At 46.2% G+C, this 22955-nt stretch overlaps 1 protein-coding gene across 2 annotated transcripts; it reads left to right on the forward strand.

The window, feature by feature from the left end:
* The first annotated feature begins 13202 nt into the window (after positions 1-13202).
* On the forward strand, positions 13203-21429 carry LOC123401057 (probable amino acid permease 7). 2 transcript variants are annotated; one of them, XM_045094768.1, is made up of 7 exons: positions 13203-13595; positions 14244-14486; positions 15318-15411; positions 19994-20223; positions 20298-20431; positions 20522-20743; positions 20841-21429. In XM_045094768.1, the coding sequence occupies exons 1-7, from the start codon at positions 13496-13498 to the stop codon at positions 21225-21227; spliced, it is 1410 nt and encodes a 469-aa protein (XP_044950703.1). In that variant the 5' UTR covers positions 13203-13495; the 3' UTR covers positions 21228-21429. The 2 variants fall into 2 exon arrangements, with proteins under 2 accessions (XP_044950703.1, XP_044950704.1); XM_045094769.1 differs by lacking the exon at positions 15318-15411 and having other exon boundaries at positions 13513-13595.
* Positions 21430-22955: the final 1526 nt, after the last annotated feature.

Genomic DNA, 22955 nt, shown 5'->3' on the forward strand with positions numbered 1-22955 from the left:
ATGATTAACCCCTCTCGCAAGCATCCGCAACTATGAAAGAAGAATTAAGACAACGTCTAACCATAGCATTAAACTAGTGGATCCAAATCAGCCCCTTACGAAGCAACGCATAGACTGGGGTTTAAGCTTTTGTCACTCCAGCAAGCCATCATCTACTTACTACTCCCCAATGCCTTACTCTAGGCCCAAATATCGTGAAGTGTTATGTAGCCGACGTTCACATAACACCAGTAAAGGAAAAGATAACATACAACATATCAAAATACCGAACGAATATCAAATTTACATGACTATTATCAGCATGACTTATCCCATGTCCTCAGGAAGAAAAGTAACTACTCACAAAACATAATCATAATCATGATTAGAGGTGTAATGAATAGCATCAAGGATCTGAACATAAACTCTTCCACCAAGTAATCCAACTAGCATCAACTACAAAGAGTAATCAACACTACTAGTAACCTTACAAGTACCAATCGGAGACGCGAGATGGAGATTGGTTACAAGAGATGAACTAGGGATTGGAGAGGAGATGGTGCTAATGAAGATGTTGATGAAGATGCCTCCCCTCCGATGAGAGGAGTGTTGGTGATGACGATGGCGACAATTTCCCCCTCCGGGAGGGAAGTTTCCCGAGCAGGATTGTCCTGCTGGAGCTTTAGATTGGATCTTCTCAAGTTCCGCCTCGTGGCGGCGGCGAAACCACGAAAAAGCTCCTGATTGATTTTTTTTTTCTGGAACGAAACCCTTCATATAAAAAAAGAGGGGAGCCAGTGGGCCGTCAGGGAGCCCACAAGCTTGCTAGTCGCCACCAGGGGGTGGCGGCTACCAGGCTTGTTGCGCCCTGGTAGCTCCCCTCTGGTACTTCTTTAGCCCAGTATTTTTTATATAATCCCAAAAAATTCCACGTAACTTTTCGCGGCATTTGGAGATGTGGAGAATAGTGGACTAAGTTTTGCTCATTTTCCAGTCCATAATTCCAGCTCCCTGAATTCTCCCTCTTCAAATAAACCTTGCAAAATAAGAGAGAAAATGCATAAATATGGTACCACAAAGTAATATAACAACCCATAAAGCAATAAATATAAACATGAAAGCATGATGCAAAATGGACGTATCAGTTATCGCTTGGATTTTTTACTTGTTTTCTCCTTTTTTCATTTCCATTTTCCTTTGTTTCTTTTCCACATTCATGGACTTTTTCAAATTGAAAAATATTTTTTGGATTCACGAAATATTTTTGAATCCACAAACTTTTTATCGTTATAAGACTCACGATTATTTTTTTGAATTTTTGACATACTTTTTCTTCAAATGTAAGGTGATGGCTTCACTGGATTAGCACGTCAGGTTAGAGCATCTACAACCAGACCCTTAAAATACTCCTCAAACGTCCGGTCGGGCCGCCGAGTCACAAAATATCGACCCACATGGGCCTCTCAAACCGGTCTCAAACCTCCGGGCGACTAACACCCTCCATTTATAGCCGGAATATGGGGTGGATATGGGAGAGCCCAGGCACGCCTCACACGTGAGACCCGACAGTCCGAACCTACCTTAAATTGCACCAAATCCCCCAAATCCTTCCTCCTCCTCCCGCCGTCCGCCAACATTTTCCTCGCCCGATGTGATAGCCCGAGACCGACGCCCCAGAAGATTCCCCCTTCTATTCCGTTTTCGTCTTGTGTTTATTTTTATTTGTCGCATAATCATCGCATCATGCGCATCATCAGCATTGCATCGGCATCCTGTTGCCGACAGTTTTCAAAACTTGCATCCGTTATTAGTTGCCGGTTCTCGTCGTTGTCTGTTCTGAGCCCGACCACACACCGCACGCACCCGCGGCATCGACAAAACCTTGTTTCAAAGTGTCTGTAAAACTTTCTCTGGTTAGGTTGAGATTTGACGTGCGGTCTTATTTTGATATAGCTAGGCCGCCTGTCGAATTTTGACGCGATCGGAGTCCGTCTGGTACCCGAACGGTCGACCGTAGCGGCACCGTATTCGGTCTATCGTCGCACGTCTTTCGGTGTTTTAAAAAAGTTGTTGCCGTGCCGCCCGTTTTCCCTCTCGTCTCTGGATAACTACTCTACACGGCCATTTAGTCCGTCCCGCATTCGGAATTATACGAATCCGACCGCGCGGTTGAAACTGGGGCGGAATTTCGCTAAACCTAGCCCCCCATTTGTCTATAAATAGACCCCCATGTATTTTTGGATAGCCAACCCCCCTGTGCCTCAGGATCCGTGCACATACCCCCGAAACCCTAATCCCACTCTCTCTCCTCCCTCCCTCCTCTGCGCAGCCGCCGGTCCGCCCCAGCCCGGATCGGGCCCTCTCGGGCCCATCTTGCGAGCGTCGCTGTCTGCCCGAGCAGCACAGCCCCGCAGGAGCCTCGCCAGAGCCTCCCCTCACCTCTCCCCACCACCACTGTCGCCAGAACCTCCGGCCCCTCGCCGATCGCTGTCCGCTTGCCGGAACCTCGCCGGACTTCTAAGCCGAGCCTCGCCCCGCGCATGCCTCCTCTCCTCAACTTCTCCTCTCCCTCTCTCTCTCTCTCTCTCTCTCTCTCTCTAACCCCGCTGTACCCATGCGTGCAGGCAAGTCGGCCGTCGCCAGAGCCTCGTTCCGGCCGGATTCTGCCGCCCCTCGCCTCCCTCAGCCTCGCCGTGGCCGTCGTTGGCTCCCGCCGCCGGTCCCTGTGCGCGAGCAGGAGGAGCACGACGACGCCCGAGGCCAGCAGCCTCGCAACCGCTCGGGTGGGCCCCGAGCCAGCCCAGCTCCAGTGCCTCGCCAGCGCCTCCATCGCCCCGAGGACCACCTCGCGCAATCCGCTCCCTGGCCGAGGAGCCTCCCCATCGTCCAGGCACGAACCGGCCCAAGTGGCCAGGGTGAGGACCCCCTGCGCTTGTGCATTTTTTTTATTTTGTTGTGCTAGTTGTGTCAGGCCTAGTAGTAGATCCGACCCGATAGTATTTTTTTTAATTTAGGTTTTTTTTCGAATTAGTTATATTCTAGAAAATAGACGTATATTGTTATGCCCAAATCTTTTAATCCGTAAGTCGGATCACGACGTGTAGCATATGGTTTTTGTGTAGAATCTTGCGTAGAATCCGAATTTATAACTTGCATAATTGTTTGACGTAGTTTGACGTGCCAAACGCCTAGTTTTACGTGTTGTTCCAATAGGATTTGTCCCGTATTTATTTTCTCGTGTGTGACCGGTCTGCTCGAATGTCGTAGATAAAATGTTCATGTTTTAGAACCCCTTTGCCATGTATTTTAGGGTAGTCGTTGGTATTTTTGTATGTAGGGTTTAGCCACTAGTTTATTTTCTGTGTTTAGGACTTAATCCCGCATATACGTGTGGCGTTGTTGTCATGTTGCAACCCCTCATGTTATATATGATTTCGGGGTAGAAAAATCCATAGGATTTAACCGTGTATTTAGTTTTAGCGTTAGAGCAAGTTGGTTCGCGTGATATTTTGCCATGTTGCCCTCTTGTCTATTTCGTAGGATATTTTCCGTGCTTCATTTGAAGGAGTTGTCAATTAGAGTTTTGCCCTTGGATGTTTAGTCTAGCCCCTTGTAATTTTAGTTGCAATAGAAATCCATGTTTAGGTGTGGTTTGCTTGTTATTTAGTTGCAAGAAAATAGTGTTGATTTGGAGATGCTGAAATATTTCTAAGTCTGAGATCTGTTATATTTTGTTGTTGTCTTGTCTTGCTTCTATCTTGTGATCTGTAGCTCTTTTGAGGTAGGTGCAATGGAGTTAGTTGTAGACTTTGGGATTCTCTAGCATGCTGTGAATTTTCATGCCATTTGGAGTCCTATAGCTATTGGTTTTGCTACTGCAATATGGCTTCAGATCGAAAACTGCAGTTTCATAAACTGTTATTTTCACTAAGACTGAAAATGTGTGTGAGAAGCCATTTTGTGAATTCTTTTCCTAGTGATCCATGCTTCCATGCTAGTTGTTGTTAGTTGTTTGTTGTAGTGCTTCTTGCCCTCTATCGTCTCATGTCTTGGTTGAGTATATTGGAGTTGAGTAGCTCGTAGTTGTGGGGTGTCGAAAATGCTATGTGGTTGATTTTGGCAGATTGTAGTGATTTCTTGTTTTGCTCGTAGTTGTTGAACCGTAGCTCCATTTTGATCGTGTCCTATATGGAACTTTCTTAGAATCTCGTTTAGTTTCATTTTATCTTGCTAGTTGTATGTTTCGAAGTGCTTGTGACCGTCGTTGCACACATATTGCATTCATGCCATCATATCTTGCGATGTCCGTATCTTTTGATCCGTAGCTCCATTGGAGATGTTCTCTATGTGTAAATTGCTTGTTACGACGCGTAGAATCATGTGAACCTATTTGTTTTTCTGTTTAACAACTATTTAAACGCGTTAGTTCAGATCTGGACAGAATTATAAATTAACATGTGAGGTCGTCTCGGAGATGCTATATGTCATTCCCGACCTCATTTAAAATGCCTAGATAGGTAGTTTAAATATGCTTCACCTCTTTCCATGTGTAACCACATTTAATATTGCCATGTCCCTAATCAGGATAGAACTAAATAACTCGTATGTGGAGTTTCGTCAATATGCAACCCGTAGCATATTGAACTTCACTTAATGTGTAATATTTGGTTGTTGTGAATTGACATGACGTGACTTGCATTTATTCAGCTGCTCATGCATCATTTGTTTTGTGCATCGTGTGATGAATATCGTGTGTTGATTCTTGTTTCCGGTTTTCTTCGTATCGATAGAGTTCCGCAAGCGTTGTCGGATGTGATGACCCATTCGACTACATCGGTTCGTCTGCTTCATGGAGTCATTCTTCTTCCAAGCGGGATCTCAGGCAAGATGACCATTTCCCCAGATATCATTACTATCATTGCCATGGTAGTTTTATCGCTTCTGTCGATTATGTCTTGTTGCCTACCACATGTTAAATATCAGCCTCTCAACAATGCCAGGAAAACCCTCAACCTGTTCAACCTAGCAAACCACTAATTGGCTATGTTACTGCTTCCTTAACCCTGTGTTAGCGTTGCTAGTTGCAAGTACATTGCTTCCATGTGAAAACATGGGTTCCCTGTTATATCACCATATTAATGCTATTTAATTTAATGCACCTATATACTTGGTAAAAGGTGGAAGGCTTGGCCTTTCTAGCCTGGTGTTTTGTTCCACCTTTGCCCCCTTAGTTTCGGCTACCAGTGTTATGTTCCATAATTGAGTGCTCCTAACACGATCGGGGTTGTTATGGGGACCCCCTTGATAATTTGTTTTAGATTAAAGCTAGTCTGGCAAGGCCCAACATTGGTACTACATTTGCCCAACATAATAATTTTGTTAATACTGAAAGCATAGGGCCAAAATAGAGCACTGTGCGGGGCCAACCCAGGGAAACTTGGGTGATTTCTAACAGGTCTCCGTATGCGTTGCTTATCCGTCGTGTCCTGAGAACGAGATATGCGGCTCCTATCGGGATCGTCGACACGTCGGGTGGCCTTGCTGGATTAGTTTTACCTTCGACGGAATATCTTGTGCATCGGGATTCCGGTGATGCTTTGGGTAATCTTAGAGTTGAGGTTTTCCACTAAGGAGTCTGACGAGATCGCGAGCTTCGTGATCGAGGATTTCTATGCGGCTTGTGGCAATTTTTGATGGACTAGTTGGAGCACCCCTGCAGGGTTAAATCTTTTCAGAAAGTCGTGCCCGCGGTTATGTGGCAACATGGAAACTTTGTTTAACACTCGTTCTAGATAACTTGAAGATAATTTAATTAAAACATGCCAACCATGTGCGTAACCGTGACTGTCTCTTTCGTGAGTTCCTACTCCGATCGAGGACATGGTGGGGTTATGTCTGACGTAAGTAGGTGTTCAGGATCATTCATTTGATCATCAGTAGTTCACGTCCCCTTTGCGTAGATCTTCCACCTCTTATTTCTTGTACTCGTAAGTTTAGCCACCAAATATATGCTTAGCCGTTGCTGCAACCTCACCACTTAACCTTACCTCACCTAATAAGCTTTGCTAGACCTTTGGAAATGAGATTGCTGAGTCCCCTGTGGCTCATAGATTACTACAACACCAGTTGCAGGTACAGGTAAAGGTTACTTGACGCGAGCGCCTTGATTGTTCATTTGGAGTTGCTTCTTCTTCTTCTTCTTCTTCTTCATCGATCTAGGATGGTTTCCAGGCCGGCAACCTGGGATAGCAAGGAAGGACGTCGTTCTTCTTTTCTCGTTTGTTTTCGTTCATAGTCGGGCCCTGCTCTTCCTCACGATGTTCACGTATTGTACTGATGTGACTCTGATGTAGCTTGTGGCGAGTGTAAGCCAATTCTATATATATATATATGTCTTCTTTTTAGTACATGTACTTGTAACGATATCCATTCTTGCGTAACGACGAGATGCGCTTCTATCCCTGACGAGGCCCTCGTGCCAAATTAAGGATAGGGTCGCATCTTGGGCATGACAAGTTGGTATCAGAGCAGTACCAACCTAGGAGCCCCCTTGATTGATCGAACTTGGCCGAGTCGAGTCTAGTGAAAAAACTACTTTGAGTCTAGTTATATATGGGAGAGTAGGATACTTTTTTCTCCTCTTCTATGCTCTGGTGAGGAATCTTGACGTAATATTTTAATTCTACTCCTCTTCTCACTCAAATTTTTTTAGGATCACGCGGATATTTTTGGAATCTATATGATGTCGATGTGATAGAGTTCTGTCTTGGTGCCTCCTGTCTGACTTGATTTCTTCCGGGGAGTTGAGCTCTAGGGGATTCTCGAGCACATCGCTATCATTCAGATTTCTTAGTATCTCAGAACGAAGGATGTTCATAATTGCTTCAATACTAGTAGTGGCGAGATAACCCCGATGTCCCCAGTACTGGTGCAGATTGTTCGGGAGTACTGCCATACTTTGTATCATTGTGATCACGAGGGTCTGTAGTAGATGAAGGTTCGAGATTCTGGTCATGTGTTGATGGATGTGATACACTGGACGGGTTAGTATAGGAATTGAGTGATATATTACTCCTTGTATCCGTGTACCAGATTGCATGACCAGAAATTTCGGGAATTCTTAGGTGGGAATTCATGTAGTTACTTATAGGACAATCTTCCAACTAATGCATGATGTTAGGTTGGGGTTCGACATCTAGTGGATTCGTTTGTTGAAGGTCGTCTTACAGCGGTTCTCGTTGTGTCTTAAAGAGTACTTGTAGCTTGCTATGACTCGGGGACGCTTCGTATGTCCTGTGCACTGCCTTGCACATCATGGCTACTGTAAGGTTTGAGCCCATGCGATCCTGTCCACGAAAATATCAAACGGAAATCTGTCTCATGAGTTTGTTCTGGCTTGTTTCATAAGCCTCACCCTTTGTTTTGTTAGTATATGGTAATTCAAGTTGCTTCGATGTCAAGTGGCGATTTCAGATCTTTCCTAATCTGTGTTCTCATATTTTTATGTGAGCGCTAATTCTTTTTCTCAATCAGTTGTCTTATCAGTTCTTGTCGACCGGAGTCGTCATGTTAATTCTTTTCCACCCGGTGTGTTTCTCTCCAAGTTTAGTCTATCCTCTCCAATTTTTGCAAGATCATTCTCTCATTTCTTCCGGAGTTCATCTCATCTCTCCCAGTTGTCTTTGCTTTTCCCCGCCCTCCCACCCTTTTCTTCAGTGATTAGGATATCATCCAAGTCCATTTCATTTCATTCTTGCTTCCGCTATCTGTTATTTTCTCTCTTAGCCGGTGACTCATTGTGAAGATTATCAGGAGCTTCGTGTTCATAGTTAGTCAATCTTATTATCTTTTCCGGTGAATTCAATGCAGTTATCCGTGTCGTCATATCCTATTCATCCTTGTAATTCTTTTCCATGTTCGAGATTTTTATCTACCTATCTTGTGGTCATTTCTCTCTATTCTATCTGGAGTGCTGAAGTTATCTGAGAGGTTCTTGTTTCCGATCCTTTCAATTATTTCGAGGTGCTAACCTCATCAAGTTTTCTTTATACCGGTGCAATATCTCTCTTCCAAGCAGTCGTTTCAACGGTGGTTTCTTTTGAGTGGGCCCATAACCCACAGGTTTTCCCAGGATCTTATCTGGCTCTTGTAATCTTTTCGGAGTTCTCTTATTCTGTTCACCTATGACGTAAGTATGAATTTCATCAGTCATATTCTTTCTTCAAGACCAATTTGAATAAATTCTCATATTTGGCTAAACCTTACATTCTTCGTTATTCCGGAGTTTCTCATTATTCTTGGTGTTGTTTCTCGTCATCTTTCTCAGCTTGCAGATTCGAAGGAGCCTTTCTCTCAAATCTTGCTCCATTCTTGTGAAGATTGTCATATTAGCTTGTGTTATCTTCTTAATTGTTGTCAATCATGAGTAATCCCTTTCTTGCTATCCGGTGCATTTCTGAGTTGTTTTCATTCTCGATCCTCCAAAGGCCATCACTTTAGAAGATTCTTCGTTCTCAACTTTCAGCTTTCATCCTCAATTCTTCTCAATTGTTGTCTCTTCGTTCGTCTCTCATTATTCGGTGCCTTGTTCAAGTTTTCTGTTAGGTGGCTCATGATCTCTTCATTCTCTTGTATCTCCATTAATTCGTGGTGTTCCCATTCAAGTGTGAATTCTTGCCGGTGCTTCCTTCAATTATACTTCAAGTGGTGCTTATCTCTCTGTCTCTCCAAGATTCTTTCAAGAGGAATAAGTTGTATGCTAAATCCGTTGCTTGTCATCAATTAAACTTGATGAAGGATAAGCATAACATAATTCTTATTCTTGTTCTTCCTTCTTCCAAGAGATCTGAATTGTTCTTCCGAAGTGGCTCATGATATCAATTCTTTTCTCAAGTGCTTATCTTTATTTTTCGGAGTTCCAAGTTCTATTAAGTATCTCTTTGTGAGGCTACATCTAAATCTTGGCAAGCTCATAATCTTATTCTTTTCTACCTTCATATCTTTGCATCATTGTTTTGTATACGGAGGTCCTTCATGGTCGTTCATCAAGGTTTCAATCCATTCTCAGTTGTTCTTCAAGATTCATGTGATAATAGTTGTCATTCTTTTCTTCATTCTCTTCTTCCATACGAGCTAGTTTTATTCTCTTGTTCCGGAGGCATTGTGATGTTGCTCTTTTGGGTCAATCTTGTTGTTCTATCAAGATCATGGTGTTCCCTTGTTCTATTTAGTTGTTTGTTATGAATCTTGTCTAATTCTCCCATCCTATCGAATTTTTTGTCCCTTTTTCCTACCGAAGTGTTGTCAAAATTTTCCGTGAATTCTTGCTTGTTTCTCATATCATTCCTCATCGCTTGGCAACCTTCAAGGATCGTTGGTTTCACTCGTTTGTCAAAGAAGCGGCTAAGTTTTACCTCTTGCTTTCTCATCCTCTCCCCCTTTCATTCTTGGATCTCGGGGCGAGATCCTCTTGTAGTGTAGGAGAGTTGTGACAGCCCGAGGCCGACGCCCCAGAAGATTCCCCCTTCTATTCCATTTTTGTCGTGTGTTTATTTTTATTTGTCGCATCATCATTGCATCATGCGCATCATCAGCATTGCATCGGCATCCCGTTGCCGCCAGTTTTCAAAGCTTGCATCCGTTATTAGTTGTCGGTTCTCGTCGTTGTCCGTTCTGAGCCTGACCACACACAGCACGTGCCCGCGGCATCGTCAAAACCTTGTTTCAAAGTGTGTGTAAAACTTTCGCTGATTGGGTTGAGATTTGACGTGCGGTCTTATTTTGATATAGCTAGGCCGCCTGTCGAATTTTGTCGCGATCGGAGTCCGTCTGCTACACGAACGGTCGACCGTCGCTGCACCGTATTCGGTCTATCGTCGGACGTCTTTCGGTGTTTTAAAAAAATCGTTGCCGCGCCGCCCGTTTTCCCTCTCGTCTCCAGATAACTACTCTACACGGCCAATTAGTCCGTCCCGCGTTCGGAATTATACGAATCCGACCGCGCGGTTGAAACCGGGGCGGAATTTCGCTAAACCTAGCCCCCCCCATTAGTCTATAAATAGACCCCCGTGTATTTTTGGACAGGCAACCCCCCTCTGCCTCGGGATCCGCGCACCTACCCCCGAAACCCTAATCACACTCTCTCTCCTCCCTCCCTCCTCTGTGCAGCCGCCGGCCCGCCCTAGCCCGGATCGGGCCCTCTCGGGCCCATCTGGCGAGCGCCGTCATCTTCCCGAGCAGCAGAGCTCCGCAGGAGCCTCGCCGGAGCCTCCCCTCACCTCTCCCCGCCATCGGCCGCCGCCAGAACCTCCGGCCCCTCTGCAGTCACCGCCCGCCTGCCGAAACCTCGCCGGACTTCCAGGCCGAGCCTCGCCCCGCGCATGCCTCCTCTCCTCAACCTCTCCTCTCCCTATCTCTCTCTAACCCCCGCGGTACCCATGCGTGCAGGCAAGCCAGCCGCCGCCAGAGCCTCGTTCCGGCCGGATTCCGCCACCCCTCGCCTCCCTCAGCCTCGTTGTGGCCGTCGCTGGCTCCCGCCGCCGGTCCCTGTGCGCGAGCGGGAGGAGCACGACGACACCTGAGGCCAGCAGCCTCCCAACCACTCGGTTGGGCCCCGAGCCGGCCCAGCTCCAGTGCCTCCCTCGCCCCGAGGCCCACCTCGCGCAATCCCTCCCTGGCCCATGAGCCCTAGCAAGGATGGACGTCGTTCTTCTTTTCTCGTTTGTTTTCGTTCGTAGTCGGACCCTGCTCTTCCTCACGATGTTCATGTATTGTACTGATGTGACTCTGATGTAGCTTGTGGCGAGTGTAAGCCAATTATATATATATCTTCTTTTCAGTACATGTACTTGTAATGATATCCATTCTTGCGTAACGACGAGATGCGCTTCTATCCCTGACGAGGCCCTCATGCCAAATTAAGGATAGGGTCGCATCTTGGGCGTGACACCCGACCCCTCGTGTCCGGCACCCTTGCTCTCCATCCTCACCACTTGCCCCGATCTGTCGCCGTGATATCTTCCACCCCGTCCCCGACCGCCACGACGGAGACGTAGTCCGCCTCGTCCGTCAGTGGCCTTCCTCCGCTTCTTTCGTAGGCTACGACTGCGGCATCGGAGCAAGAGGCTAGGATGCACGCAATGATCGTTGCCAGGATGCAGGCGGAGGAGTCCCGGATGCAGGCGGAGCGGGACGCATGGACGAACTCGTCCGACAAGTGATCCAACAACACTTGTCGGCCGGACATTGATTTCATTTTGGCATGACTGTTTGCTTGAACTATGCTATTGTTTGCTTTTGTTTAAAACTGTTGAATTCAAAAAATTTGTATCAGGTGATCGACGTGCATGGCTTTGTATGGATTTGAGAGTCCGGATATGAGGTATGTGGATGCATGGAGTGAAATATAAGTGATCATCCAGATGCGTCCACGGACGTGCCCGGACGCGTCCGCACGCGTTTGAGGGACCGTATTTGAGGGGTCTAGCTGTCGACGCTCTTAGAACATCTCTAACAGACCCCTTAAAACGCAAAACTGAAAACCGCGTTTTCAGTTCGCGGAAAACACGTTATAAAGGTTGACTCGAGCTGCGGCCGAACATACCCCTTAAACCATCCAGGAGCTAGCTAGCTCACCCATCCATGAATCCATTCAGGAGCTAGGAGCTAGCTAGCTAACTTTCGTCGCCGACACCGAATCCGATCAGGACGAGCAGGGCGGCTGCGAGGACGGACAGGGCGGCGCCCGGGGACGTTTGGGGCGACGCACGGCGGACGCGGAAGTTTTCGTGGCAGTTGGGCCTCCGTCAATTGCTTTCTCTCGATACATGACATCGTAAAAGTGGACGCGCAGATCGGAAGGAGCCTTTTTACCATGCCCTTAAAAATATTTATAGGTCGAAATCATTACGGGTTCTATTCGTATCTTTTTTTATACATTGGGATCGTTTTTTTTATCTAAAATTGTAAATCATCAGTTATTTTATAATATGACGAGTTATACGGTGTTTTAGAACCGACCGGAGCATCGTCGTGGGTTGCCGTACAAGCGACAGCAACTCGGTTAGCTTTAGAATGGAGGCTTTCATGCAGAGCGGGAAAACTACGGACACAAAACTATACAAATCATCAACAAAAAGTATTTGAGAGAGCAGTCAATTCATGCGAGGCAAATAACTGGGTAAACTGCGCCTGATAATTTGTTTAGGGAAAGTTCTTGTAAATCATTTTTTTAAATGCAATTTCTTAGAACCCGATTCATTAAAAAAGATCGAAGATAATTGCCTAGTTAATTAACAAAAATCATTACATCACGCCCGCAAAGACAAAGTATACATGACGATCTAACAACCTACACAAAAACGCACACACGACATCGAAGAGAAAAGTGTAGTCAAGGTTGCCACCGACCATCATCGTCATCATGCCTACGTAAAGGCGACTCTGACTCCACCATCAACGACCACTGAAGAAGCCCTCATCACGAACAAGCGTCGAGGCCTGCGCCGACCGATGCCAAACAAGCAGCCACACGTGCCGACGAACAGGCAGCTCCGACTCTGTCAATGAGCATTACCGGAAAAAAGCGTCGGACTTGCGTCGAGCCAGCGCTAGAGCCAATCACCCGTCCCGTGTCCGTCCGAAAATACTTGTCATAAGAATGGATATATCTAGATGCATTTTAATTTTAAATACATATATTTTTATTTATTTATGCGACAAATAATTTCAGACGTAGAGAGTATCTTTTATAAAAATATGATACGCTATTGATGTATTCTCAAAAAGAAAAAAACAATTTGTTTGGGGAGCAGGCGACGCAGCAACTTGAGGCTTGATTGCTTCACACCGAATCGATCTTATTGCTCCAGCGCCAACGTCATCAACGTTTTGCAGGTTTTGTAAAGAATAAGAGTTAATTCTATTTTTCACCCCCATGTGCATTACCTGGGACGGTTCTCGCATAGGATTATTAGATTTACTATCTGTCAATTAACACAGACATGAGACATGCATTAGCTGGGACGGTTCACGTGAGGCGCATAGCCTAAAACATATGGCACGATTGTGATCAACTGGGATATGAATTGAGGATTTTCTCAAATTGTGGCAATTCTGTCATAAGCGTGAACCGACTCTAAGAAAAATGATTGATCGGTACAGGTAGACCTAGCACAATATTTGAACAGCTGCACGTTGCCCACGAATGTCGCACGACGCAACACCATTTTATTTTAAGTGGCATACCAGTTCCTCTGTTGTTTTTCACTAGACAGAGTCCAGCAGATCGATTTTCACATGCTCACGGAGCAACCAGTGCATGGAACGGTGGATCTGGAGTTCGGGAGTGCAGAAGCAGAGCAATTTCTGATTCTATTCTACTTATTCTATTACCCGACCAACCATCGCAAGGGATTAGTGGCAGAGGAATCTTTCTTTTCTTTGTATATGAAGCTGACGTTCACTGGCCTGATGTCCAGGAGAAACATTCCGAAGAGAAAATAGGAGAAGAGAAGCCATGGGAGGAAGAGGTGGCGATCCCCAAACTGGGCCGCTGCTGGAGAAGCTCCCGGAGTCCTCTTGCAGTTCATCCGAGGAGCATCCGGTCAAAAGAACTGGTAAGCCCTCCTGTCTCCTCACCTCATCCATCAGGCTGTGTTCGGTTGATAGGGATTTAGAAAGGGTTTGACAGGGATTGAGGGGGATTGTATCCCATGCAAGTCAAATTCTCCCAAATCCCCTCAATCCCCTTGGGACAGGGAGTAACCGAACAAAGCCTCAGGAGGTTACACATATCTTGATTTCACCAACTCGTTAGAACTTAGAACCCCTCATCTCTGAAACTTCTGGTTGATGATCTTCGTTGTGTTCATGATACCAGTCAGTCAGGCCGTAGAGAGCATTCATGTCAGCCACATACCCAGATCTTGTTCAAGTTTCAGAGATGAACTAGCTCGCTCGCTAGAGATTGGCCAAACTGCCAGCAGACGGATCACCTCACCACCACCCAATAGGATTGTTGTAATATCGCATTCACTTGACAGCGTCATTGCCGCTCTGCAACGGCGTAGTGTCCTCGGGGCTGTGGCCCCCCAACATTGAACCAATTTGTGAAGAAAAATATATGTGAGGACTTAGACGAGAGGACAACAACGACCGACGCGAGACGAACAACCACAATTCCCCGACAACCAATTGCTTGCTCGTGTGCCCCTGATTACCACCTCCGGAAATTTTGATTAATTCGTTGAGTTTTGAATGTACAGGCACGGTATGGACGGCGTCCGCGCACATCATCACGGCGGTGGTCGGCTCCGGCGTGCTGTCGCTGGCGTGGAGCGTGGCGCAGCTCGGCTGGGTTGGGGGGCCGGCGGCCATAGTGTTCTTCGCCGGGGTCACCGTGGTGCAGTCCTCCCTGCTCGCCGAATGCTACGTTTCTCGAGGAGATCCGGAGCGAGGCGGCGTCATCAGGAACAAGTCTTACATGGACGCCGTGAGGTTTTACCTAGGTGATGTGATAATAACCATAACTAGCCACTCCCTCAGTCCGAGTTTATCACTCCCATCGTATTTTATGTCAAACTTTGACAGTAGTTCAACTAAAAAAGTATAAACATAAGTTTTATATACTAAAACAATACCATTCCAAGCTTCCTTTAAATACAAATCCAATGATATAAATTTTGTGATGTGTAACTTTGAAACACGAATTCAAAGTATGACCCCAAATACAATGAGGACTTTTCCTGAGAAACAGCATATTGGTCCCAGCAGTGAGTTGTGATTACTGGGCATCAATTGTCTATAAACATTGTTAGTTTCCAGGGCAAAATTAAAGTCGCTAGCTTTGTGGACACGATTGTGCATGCGTGGATAGCGACTGAGTTTTGAGTGGAGCCTTTTGGCGTTCGGCCTCTATCTCTATGGAGCCTTTTATTTTTGAAAAAAAATCAAAATTCAAACTTTTCAGTTTCAAAGAAATATGCAAGTATACAAGGATGAACTGTATATGTGTGTAAAATTTCAGAATGACATAACTTGAGATGCGATCTGTGTAAGAAAAACAAATTCGTGGACTTTTGAAATGGATAGTAACATGTGTTAAAAAACCACATATTTGTTTTTTTACAAAACCCTCGTTTCAACGTATTCCATCCTAAAAATTTACATCCACGTGTGTTAAGCCTTCATGTATATTTGTATTTTTTTGACTTTTTTGAAATGTAAAAAAATATGAATTTTGATGAATTTGGATCTTTCAAAAATCGACATTCATGGAGGCCGAGCTCCAACCGGCATTTTCGCTGAGTTTTGATATGCATGATATTACATCGGCGCAGGTGAGAAGAGGCAGATGTTGAGCGGATTTTTCCTTAGCATTAGCCTGTTTGGGAGCGGCGTTGTGTATACTCTCACCACAGCCACTAGTATGAGGTAAGTCTTGCGCGGCAACCATGAGTTTAATGGTTGTAATGTAGCACCATGCCATGGGTAGAAATAATGATGCCAAACCATGACATGCTCAATCGAGGGCTTAGTGATGGCCTTTTTTCATGCGTATAGAGGTCATCCACTAGTGGCTGTGTAATATAATCAACAATATAGTGGGTGGATGAGTGCTTAACCACAGAAAGTTCTAATGCAAAGTCGTTTTCATAAGATAAATTATGTATGCACTTTAATCTAGACCTACGCACTATACCTCTCATTGTCATTACTTGTTTCAGTACGGAAAAAATGTGGTTCTTTTCCATTGGCACATTGTGTGGCATACTTGGTGTTCCAATCAACTTTCAAAATGTTCGGGTATTTCAGACCAAAATCAATCGTCACGCCGGTTCCCAACAACTTTTTGACCCGATGCAAATTAAAATAATTAGTTTGCACTAAATTTATATTTGTAGAACTTATTTTTCTATTACATAGTTCACATAATTAACCACACAATAATTAAAAGTGTATTGTCTAATAGTGATTTTCAGTATATTATTAGAAAAGTGTATTCATAGAAACTATAGAGTATAGTTTTAAGTTGGATTCAACAATTAGTTGTACTTGGCACTTGGTATTGAAATATCATCACTTATGGCAACCACCATATACATAAAAATGGCACTATTTGTACAATTGCTACATACAATTTGATATTAAATTCCTCCTTCGAAATGCGCTTAATTTTATCTAGTGTATTCAACAAATCATGCCAGTCTACCGCAACCCAACACACTACCCACCAAATCGGATTAGTTTGTTCTTAGGTGGTACATGCTATTAGTTATTGGTGTCCCCCCAACAAGCACGCTACCAAAATGGGCTACATACCCTTTCGACATCTTTCACTCAACGCTGGGGCAATGATGATATCTTTTGGGTGGTGAAGGTAAAGCCTTCATTGTTAGAAAAAATAATCACAACGCGGGTTATCCTGCGCTTGGAAGTAGAACTAGGAAAAAAAATACATTTGTTACAAAAAGTAAATACAAATTCTATTTCAATCTTTATTAAAAATGATAAACAATATGAGAAAATAATGTGAGTTTGTTGCTAAAGGGAAAACCGTTCGAGCTATTCCTGAATGGTTTCCTTCAAAAGGATTTCCACTTGTTCAATGGATGTCTTGCTAGAAGATATGATGTGCTCTTGCCTTTGGTAATTCCATGCTTCATTTTCACTCAATGATTCATTTGAATTTCCCGACCAAAACTTGTTAGCCTTTATGTATTTGCATATTTAATAATGTTCGGGTGTAATGGATAATAATTTAGTGTTTACTAGTATAATTTAGTATTTGGTCTCTCCTCCTTCTCGGGCCTAGGTTGGCCATTTTATCTGTCTGGACTATGGGTTGTATGTGTCAATGTTGGTATGGCTTTAAAATTTCAAACATTTGAAAAGTGCAAATAGGGCTCCACATTTCTTTTGGAATGTTTTAGCTGAATTATCTCACCCAGATAATGCATGGCAAGAGATATCAAGGATAAGGGAGACATTCTAAAAAAAATCTAAAATAACATGTCAATGTTAATACCGAGGTGACTGTTTTCCTTTTGCTCACGATCGATTATTTTGACAAAAAAAAAACTTCTCCTCCACCTAATTTTTTCTAGTCAGGGAATCTAGAGTGAAAGGCGGGTTAGGGGGAATGATGCGGATGCTCACGAGAAGATTAAGACTTAGGACAAGGGAGATAAGATGATGTTAGAGAGATTGCTTGATCTAGAAACCATGTCCAAGAAATTTTTGACCATTGGCCAAATAAAAAAAAACTGACAACATGGTGCTCTTTATTAACTCATAATGTTGAATAAAGAGACAAATCATAATGAGAATATTTATCTAGCCTCTGCATGATTAGGATGCATACAACCAAACTCCAACTCACCCACACGATATTAATAAAAATAGCGGCAACAACAAAGTCATACTAGCCTGTAACTATTCTTATGCGAGGCGGGTGGATGACCTTGAGATTTGTCTGAATATAAGTATGTCGTCAACATACAAACACAATATAACTCCCTCACCCCCACATGTCAATACTACAGACACTTGCCAACTTCATTTCAAACAAACCCCGTAGATGTCAAAGTTTGCTTGTTTCAAGCCATAGAAAGGTTTCAAGATGTTACTATTCATGAACATCTACTACAAAACCATCAGGTTGTTCCATGTAAATTTTCTCCTCCAACTCTCCATTTAGGAAAGTTGTATTAACGTCCCTTTGATGAATTAGAAGATTGTGTTAGGCAGACAATGAGAGCAGTGCTTGAATGGTGATCAATCTAGCCACAAATACATATGCATCAAAGAATTCTTCACCATCTTTTTTGGTATAACTCTTGGCTCCAAGCCGTGCCTAGTACTTTTCAATTGTACCATCAGGCCTAAGCCTTTTATTAGACACCCACTTCCATCCTACATGTTTGGATCCATATGGACGACCAGTGACCTCCCATGTCCCGCTAGCCATGATATAATCCATCTAGCCATGTACAACTTGTTTCCTATAGTCAGCATGATGAGATGCATAAACTTCTGAAATAGAAGTGGGAGTATCATTCACTAGATACACACTGAAGTCTTCACCAAATGGCTTTGTTGTCCTTTGTCTCTTTGCCCCTTCTAGGAGCTTCATTGTCATCCTTGGGAATCTTAGTGTGTTTCTGCTCCGAATGTTTCAGTGGAACAAAACGTTCATGAGCTGTTTCTGACTTCTGACTAGATGAGCTAGGCATATATTTCATAGGAAAAATATCCTCAAGGGAAGTCACATCATTCTACTCCATGATTGTAGCAAGATTCATATCAGATAACTCAGTTTTCACCACTAAAAATATACAGCCAATGCTATGAAAAGCATAGCCCAGAAAAATATAATCAACATTTTTTGGTCCAAGCTTACGCTTCTTAGGAACTGACACATCGATTTTCGCCAAACAACCTCAAGTTCGCAAGTAAGAGAGTTTAAGCCATTTCTTTTCCCAGTCCTCAAATGTTGTAATCTCTTTATCATTTGTGGAACTCTTTCTAGGACATCACTTACAGTGATCAAAACCATCAAAGGTCTTGATGTGTCTAACATCCACATCCAACCATCAAAGGCCAGTTTCTAAGTTTTCATCCCGAAAAAAAAAATCTGAGCATATCCGAGCAATATCTTCAACAAAGTAATGACACATAAACATCATTACTGCAAGGTGTAATCAAACCTATGATTTTCACCATCAAGCTCAAGACCGAGTATCCAAGAAGCACCACCACATTTAAGTCAATCATGTATTATCACCGCCACTTTTCTACCACTCGATCGCTCTCGGACTGCACGTCGGTCATTTGAAATTCTTTTAGAATCAATGGATTTGGCCCAAGCCATTGGGTTTCGATCCATTGGCTGCGCCTGCTTTTTTCCTTCTCCAGCCGCTCAACCCTTCTTCCTCCTTCATCACAAAAACCCTCTCCCAACACCATCGTGACCACCACCTCTCATGCGGCATTAACAAAGTTGTGTCATCCCCGCCTATGATGAGGACCTCACGAGCCCTCGTCAGTGAGACAGCGGCCGATCACGGCGTCCCTGACTCGAGCTCTGTCGGCTATCCAATAGGAGGGACAGTGAGAATAAAATGGCCCTACCCACATGAGGCAACCCTTCCCCGCCTCCACCAGGGGGCGCAGCCAGCTGCATCGTTGCTGGCCTCGAGCTGCTTTCCTCCATGCTCAAATCGACTGACACTTCGTTACGGGGAGCTTTTATTTGTTTGGATCGTTAGTCTGGTCATGTGTTTTGTTGCTTTGTATCTTAGTCTTTCTCATTGTGTTTGTGAGGCTGTCATGCTACTTTCTATGTTAGTCTTGGCGGTACGAGGTTTTGTCTTGTAATAGGTGGTTCGAGGTCGAGCACCTATATCAGGCTTCCTCGTAGCTGCCCTAACTCGCTCTCTCTTTTTCCCTAGTTCTCTTTGATTGTTGGTTTTTAGTAGTTAAAGTGGTTGTACCGCTATAACTGGATAATGTTATCTTTTCGTTGAGCGATAAATGAAACAGAAGGTTATAGTGTAGCTCAAGTTTCATGGTACTATAAAATCAAAACAAATAGTGAAAATAGAAAAAACTGAAATTTTGTGACATTGTGTATGATCAAATGTGTAATGTTCTTGAAAAATTAACTAAAAAAAAAAGTTCTGGTAAACAGTGCACACAAGTTTGAGCACCAATTTTGTTATTTTCTGTTTGAGCTTTTAGAATGTTATTTCGACACAAAATTTTGAAAGCACCTACAACATTTGATCATAATCAATCTCACAAAGTTCCAGAATTTTTGGATTTTTTATTAATATTTTTGATTTTACTGTTTATAGAGGTATCATGGAGCTCGAGCTATGAAAAAACACTGTGAATGAAAGGGATGCCCTGCCCGGTTGGAAAAAAAAAATCGACTGACACAAACAAAATTTTCAGTTGCTGAAATACCGCTCTCTTATTGTCTAACTAATTGTAACAATCTCTGATTTATCAGGGCGATTCACGAAGCGAACCACTACGGCCGGGAAGGCCACGGCGCACCGTTCTCTAGCGCTGCTGCCAGGGGCTCAGACGTTTACTACATGCTCCTGTTCGGCCTCGCGCAGGCAGTGCTGTCGCAGATACCGGACTTCCACAATATGGCGTGGCTCTCCGTCTTCGCCGCCGTCATGTCCTTCTTCTATTCTTTCGTCGGCTTCGGCCTCGGCGCCGCCAAAGTGATCGGTACGTGCGTAACAGTAACAGATAGGACGACGCACTCGCACCCATGATCGCCATGTGACAATTCCTTTCTTCAGAGAACGGAGTGATCAAGGGGGGAATCGGAGGCATTCCCCTGGCATCCCCGATGCAGAAGGTGTGGCGCGTCGCACAGTCCCTCGGGGACATCACCTTCGCCTACCCTTACACCTTGGTGCTGCTGGAAATAGAGGTAGGCCACCAATATGCATAAAATGCCAGTGCACTTGCACGCCGTCAGTGTAAGGGAAATGGACCGAGCTGACACGGTATGATCAAGCAGGACACGCTGAGGTCGCCGCCAGCAGAGAGCAAGACGATGAAGGCGGCATCGAGGGCAAGCATCGCGATCACCACCTTCTTCTACCTCGGCTGCGGGTGCTTCGGCTACGCGGCGTTCGGCGACGGCACGCCGGGGAACCTCCTCACCGGCTTCGGAGAGCCCTACTGGCTCATCGATCTCGCCAACCTCTGCGTCGTCCTCCACCTTCTCGGCGGCTACCAGGCAAGAGCGTTAGTATTACTATCCTATATATGTACCGCGTGCAACCGCCACCTGGCCTCACCTGACGTGATATCGCGCGTGAATTACGTGTGTTCAGCTGTACAGCCAGCCGGCGTTCGCGCTCGTGGAGCGGCGGTTCGGGGCGGAGGCCTCGTGGGTCGTCAAGGTGGAGCTGCCGCTGCTCGGCTGGCGTTGCCATGTGAACGTGTTCAGGCTGTGCTTTCGCACGGCGTACGTGGCGGCGGTGACGGCGGTGGCCATGTGGTACCCCTACTTCAACCAGGTGGTGGGGCTGATCGGCGCCTTCACCTTCTGGCCGCTGGACATCCACTTCCCAGTGGAAATGTACCTCGCGCAGGCCAAGGTGGTGCCGTGGACGACGCGGTGGCTCGCCATCCAGGCCTTCAGCGCCACCTGCCTGCTCGTCGCCGCCTTCGCCTCCGTTGGGTCCGCCGTGGGGGTGTTCGGCCCCGACAGAAGCTAAGAGCATCTCCATCCATTCGGTTCCTTGAGCGTGAAATAGCTTCGTTCGGCGACGCGCCGGGGAAAAAATCGGTCTAGAGGGTTCGGGTTTTCAGTCGTCCCCTTTCCCCAAAGATCATTCCAAATGTTTTTTTGAAAAAAATAAACTCAGCTCACATTCGACTGAAACCGAGTCAAATTCGAAGGAAATTCATAGTTTCATTAAAATTTATAAAAAATGAAATAAAATCATAATTATTAAACATAACTAAACTAAACTACATCGCCGCCGACCGCCGCTGCCGCCTTCTACATGTCGAGGAGCTTGTAGAAATTGGTATAGTCCCCGCAGTCGTCGTCGCCGTTGCCGCCCGCTCCGCCGCCGTCCTTGTTGCACCCCTGCATTGGGTCGCCGTGGCGAATGGGGTTCGAAGGCCCAGGCGCCTCCGCGTCGCTGTCGTCGAGGACGACGACGCCGCCCTCCTCGCGGCCGCGGCGACGGGCGACGATTTCCTTGAGGGTGTGGCGCTGACGCTCCATCTCCTTTCGGACGTAGTCCTCCCGCGACCATTTCGGGGCGGTCTCATCATCGGCGGCCATGGCTAGGTGCTCCTGCTTGACGGGGAGGAGTCCCGGCTCCGTCTTCAGCTTGACGAGGCGGGAGGAAGCGCTGGGCTCATTGATGACGATGACGACGCTGCGCGTGCGCCGCCCCAGCGGCGTCTCCTGCGGCTCCGTCTTGACAGAGAAGAGTGCCAGCGACCCGGAGGAGCGGGAGCGGGAGCCGGTCGAAGAGGACGACGTCGTGTCCATCCGCCTCGGCGTCCAGGAGCTGGCGCGGCAGCGGGAGAAGGTGTGTGGTGGTGGGTACTCGAACCGGGCAAGTTCCTGCCCTCGATGTGCTCGAGGACGGCCTCCAAGGTGCGGTCGAGGGCTCCCCACCATTGGCACCGACCCTCAAAGTTGTGGCGGTCGCGGGGTTCGACCCTGCTGGTGGCGGCGAGCTGCTCAGCATGACGACGATCAAAGTACGCCGTTTGCAGTGTGTTGCTGTCGGGGGCATACCTCGGCTGGTTGTGCGACCCTCCGACAGCCCAGACCGGATGCGCACGATCTTCGCCCGCCCGTCAGCTCGAGTGGGCAGCGGTGGCACTGGGACTCCGCTGGTGCTCAGCCTCCAGCCCCCCGGCACCGGCATGTCTAGCGGCGCCGGGTAGTCTGCCTCATAAAAGCCTCATCCTCCGGATGTGACGGCGGCCGAAACCTTTGGCGGCCGCTCCGTCGCCGGAATAGCATTCGGCCATCTTTTTTTGGGGGGGGGGAAGAAAGAGGGAGAGAAGGCACCGATGACGAAGAAGGAGAGGCAGAGAGCGTCGGCGAGAGAGGTGTGTGGCCACCGGCAGGGAGAGGGCACCTTATATAGCCACGGGCGGGCGGGCGGGCACGCGGAGTGGCGCCATGTGAACGCGTGGTAGGAACCGACGGGACGTGCGTCACCGGGACGCACGTTGCCGCGCCTTCACTGCGCCGCCCGTGAATTAATGGAAAGGCTGACCGGCGGCACAACCTTCGCATTGATTCCCACGGGAAACGAGGCGATGAGGACGACGACCGCGTGCGCAAGTCGCTGACTCTGCGGGCCCTCAATTTTTTCGCGCCAAAAGAGTTTCCGTCGGCGTCCCTGGCAACCCCGAGCGCGTTGGGTTCGGGCTGGAACCGGGGCCAATTTCTGCCCGAGCCGGCAAAAAAC

This window comes from Hordeum vulgare, chromosome 6H, assembly GCF_904849725.1.
Source record: "Hordeum vulgare subsp. vulgare chromosome 6H, MorexV3_pseudomolecules_assembly, whole genome shotgun sequence".
NCBI classification, from domain to species: domain Eukaryota; kingdom Viridiplantae; phylum Streptophyta; class Magnoliopsida; order Poales; family Poaceae; genus Hordeum; species Hordeum vulgare.

Coding starts and splice junctions, on each gene's coding strand:
- LOC123401057 (XM_045094768.1), top strand. CDS start 13,496: ATGGGAGGAAGAGGTGGCGATCCCCAAACTGGGCCGCTGCTGGAGAAG. Junction 14,487..15,317: donor CGCCGTGAGGTTTTACCTAG/GTGATGTGATAA, acceptor ACATCGGCGCAG/GTGAGAAGAGGCAGATGTTG. Junction 20,744..20,840: donor ACCTTCTCGGCGGCTACCAG/GCAAGAGCGTTA, acceptor ACGTGTGTTCAG/CTGTACAGCCAGCCGGCGTT.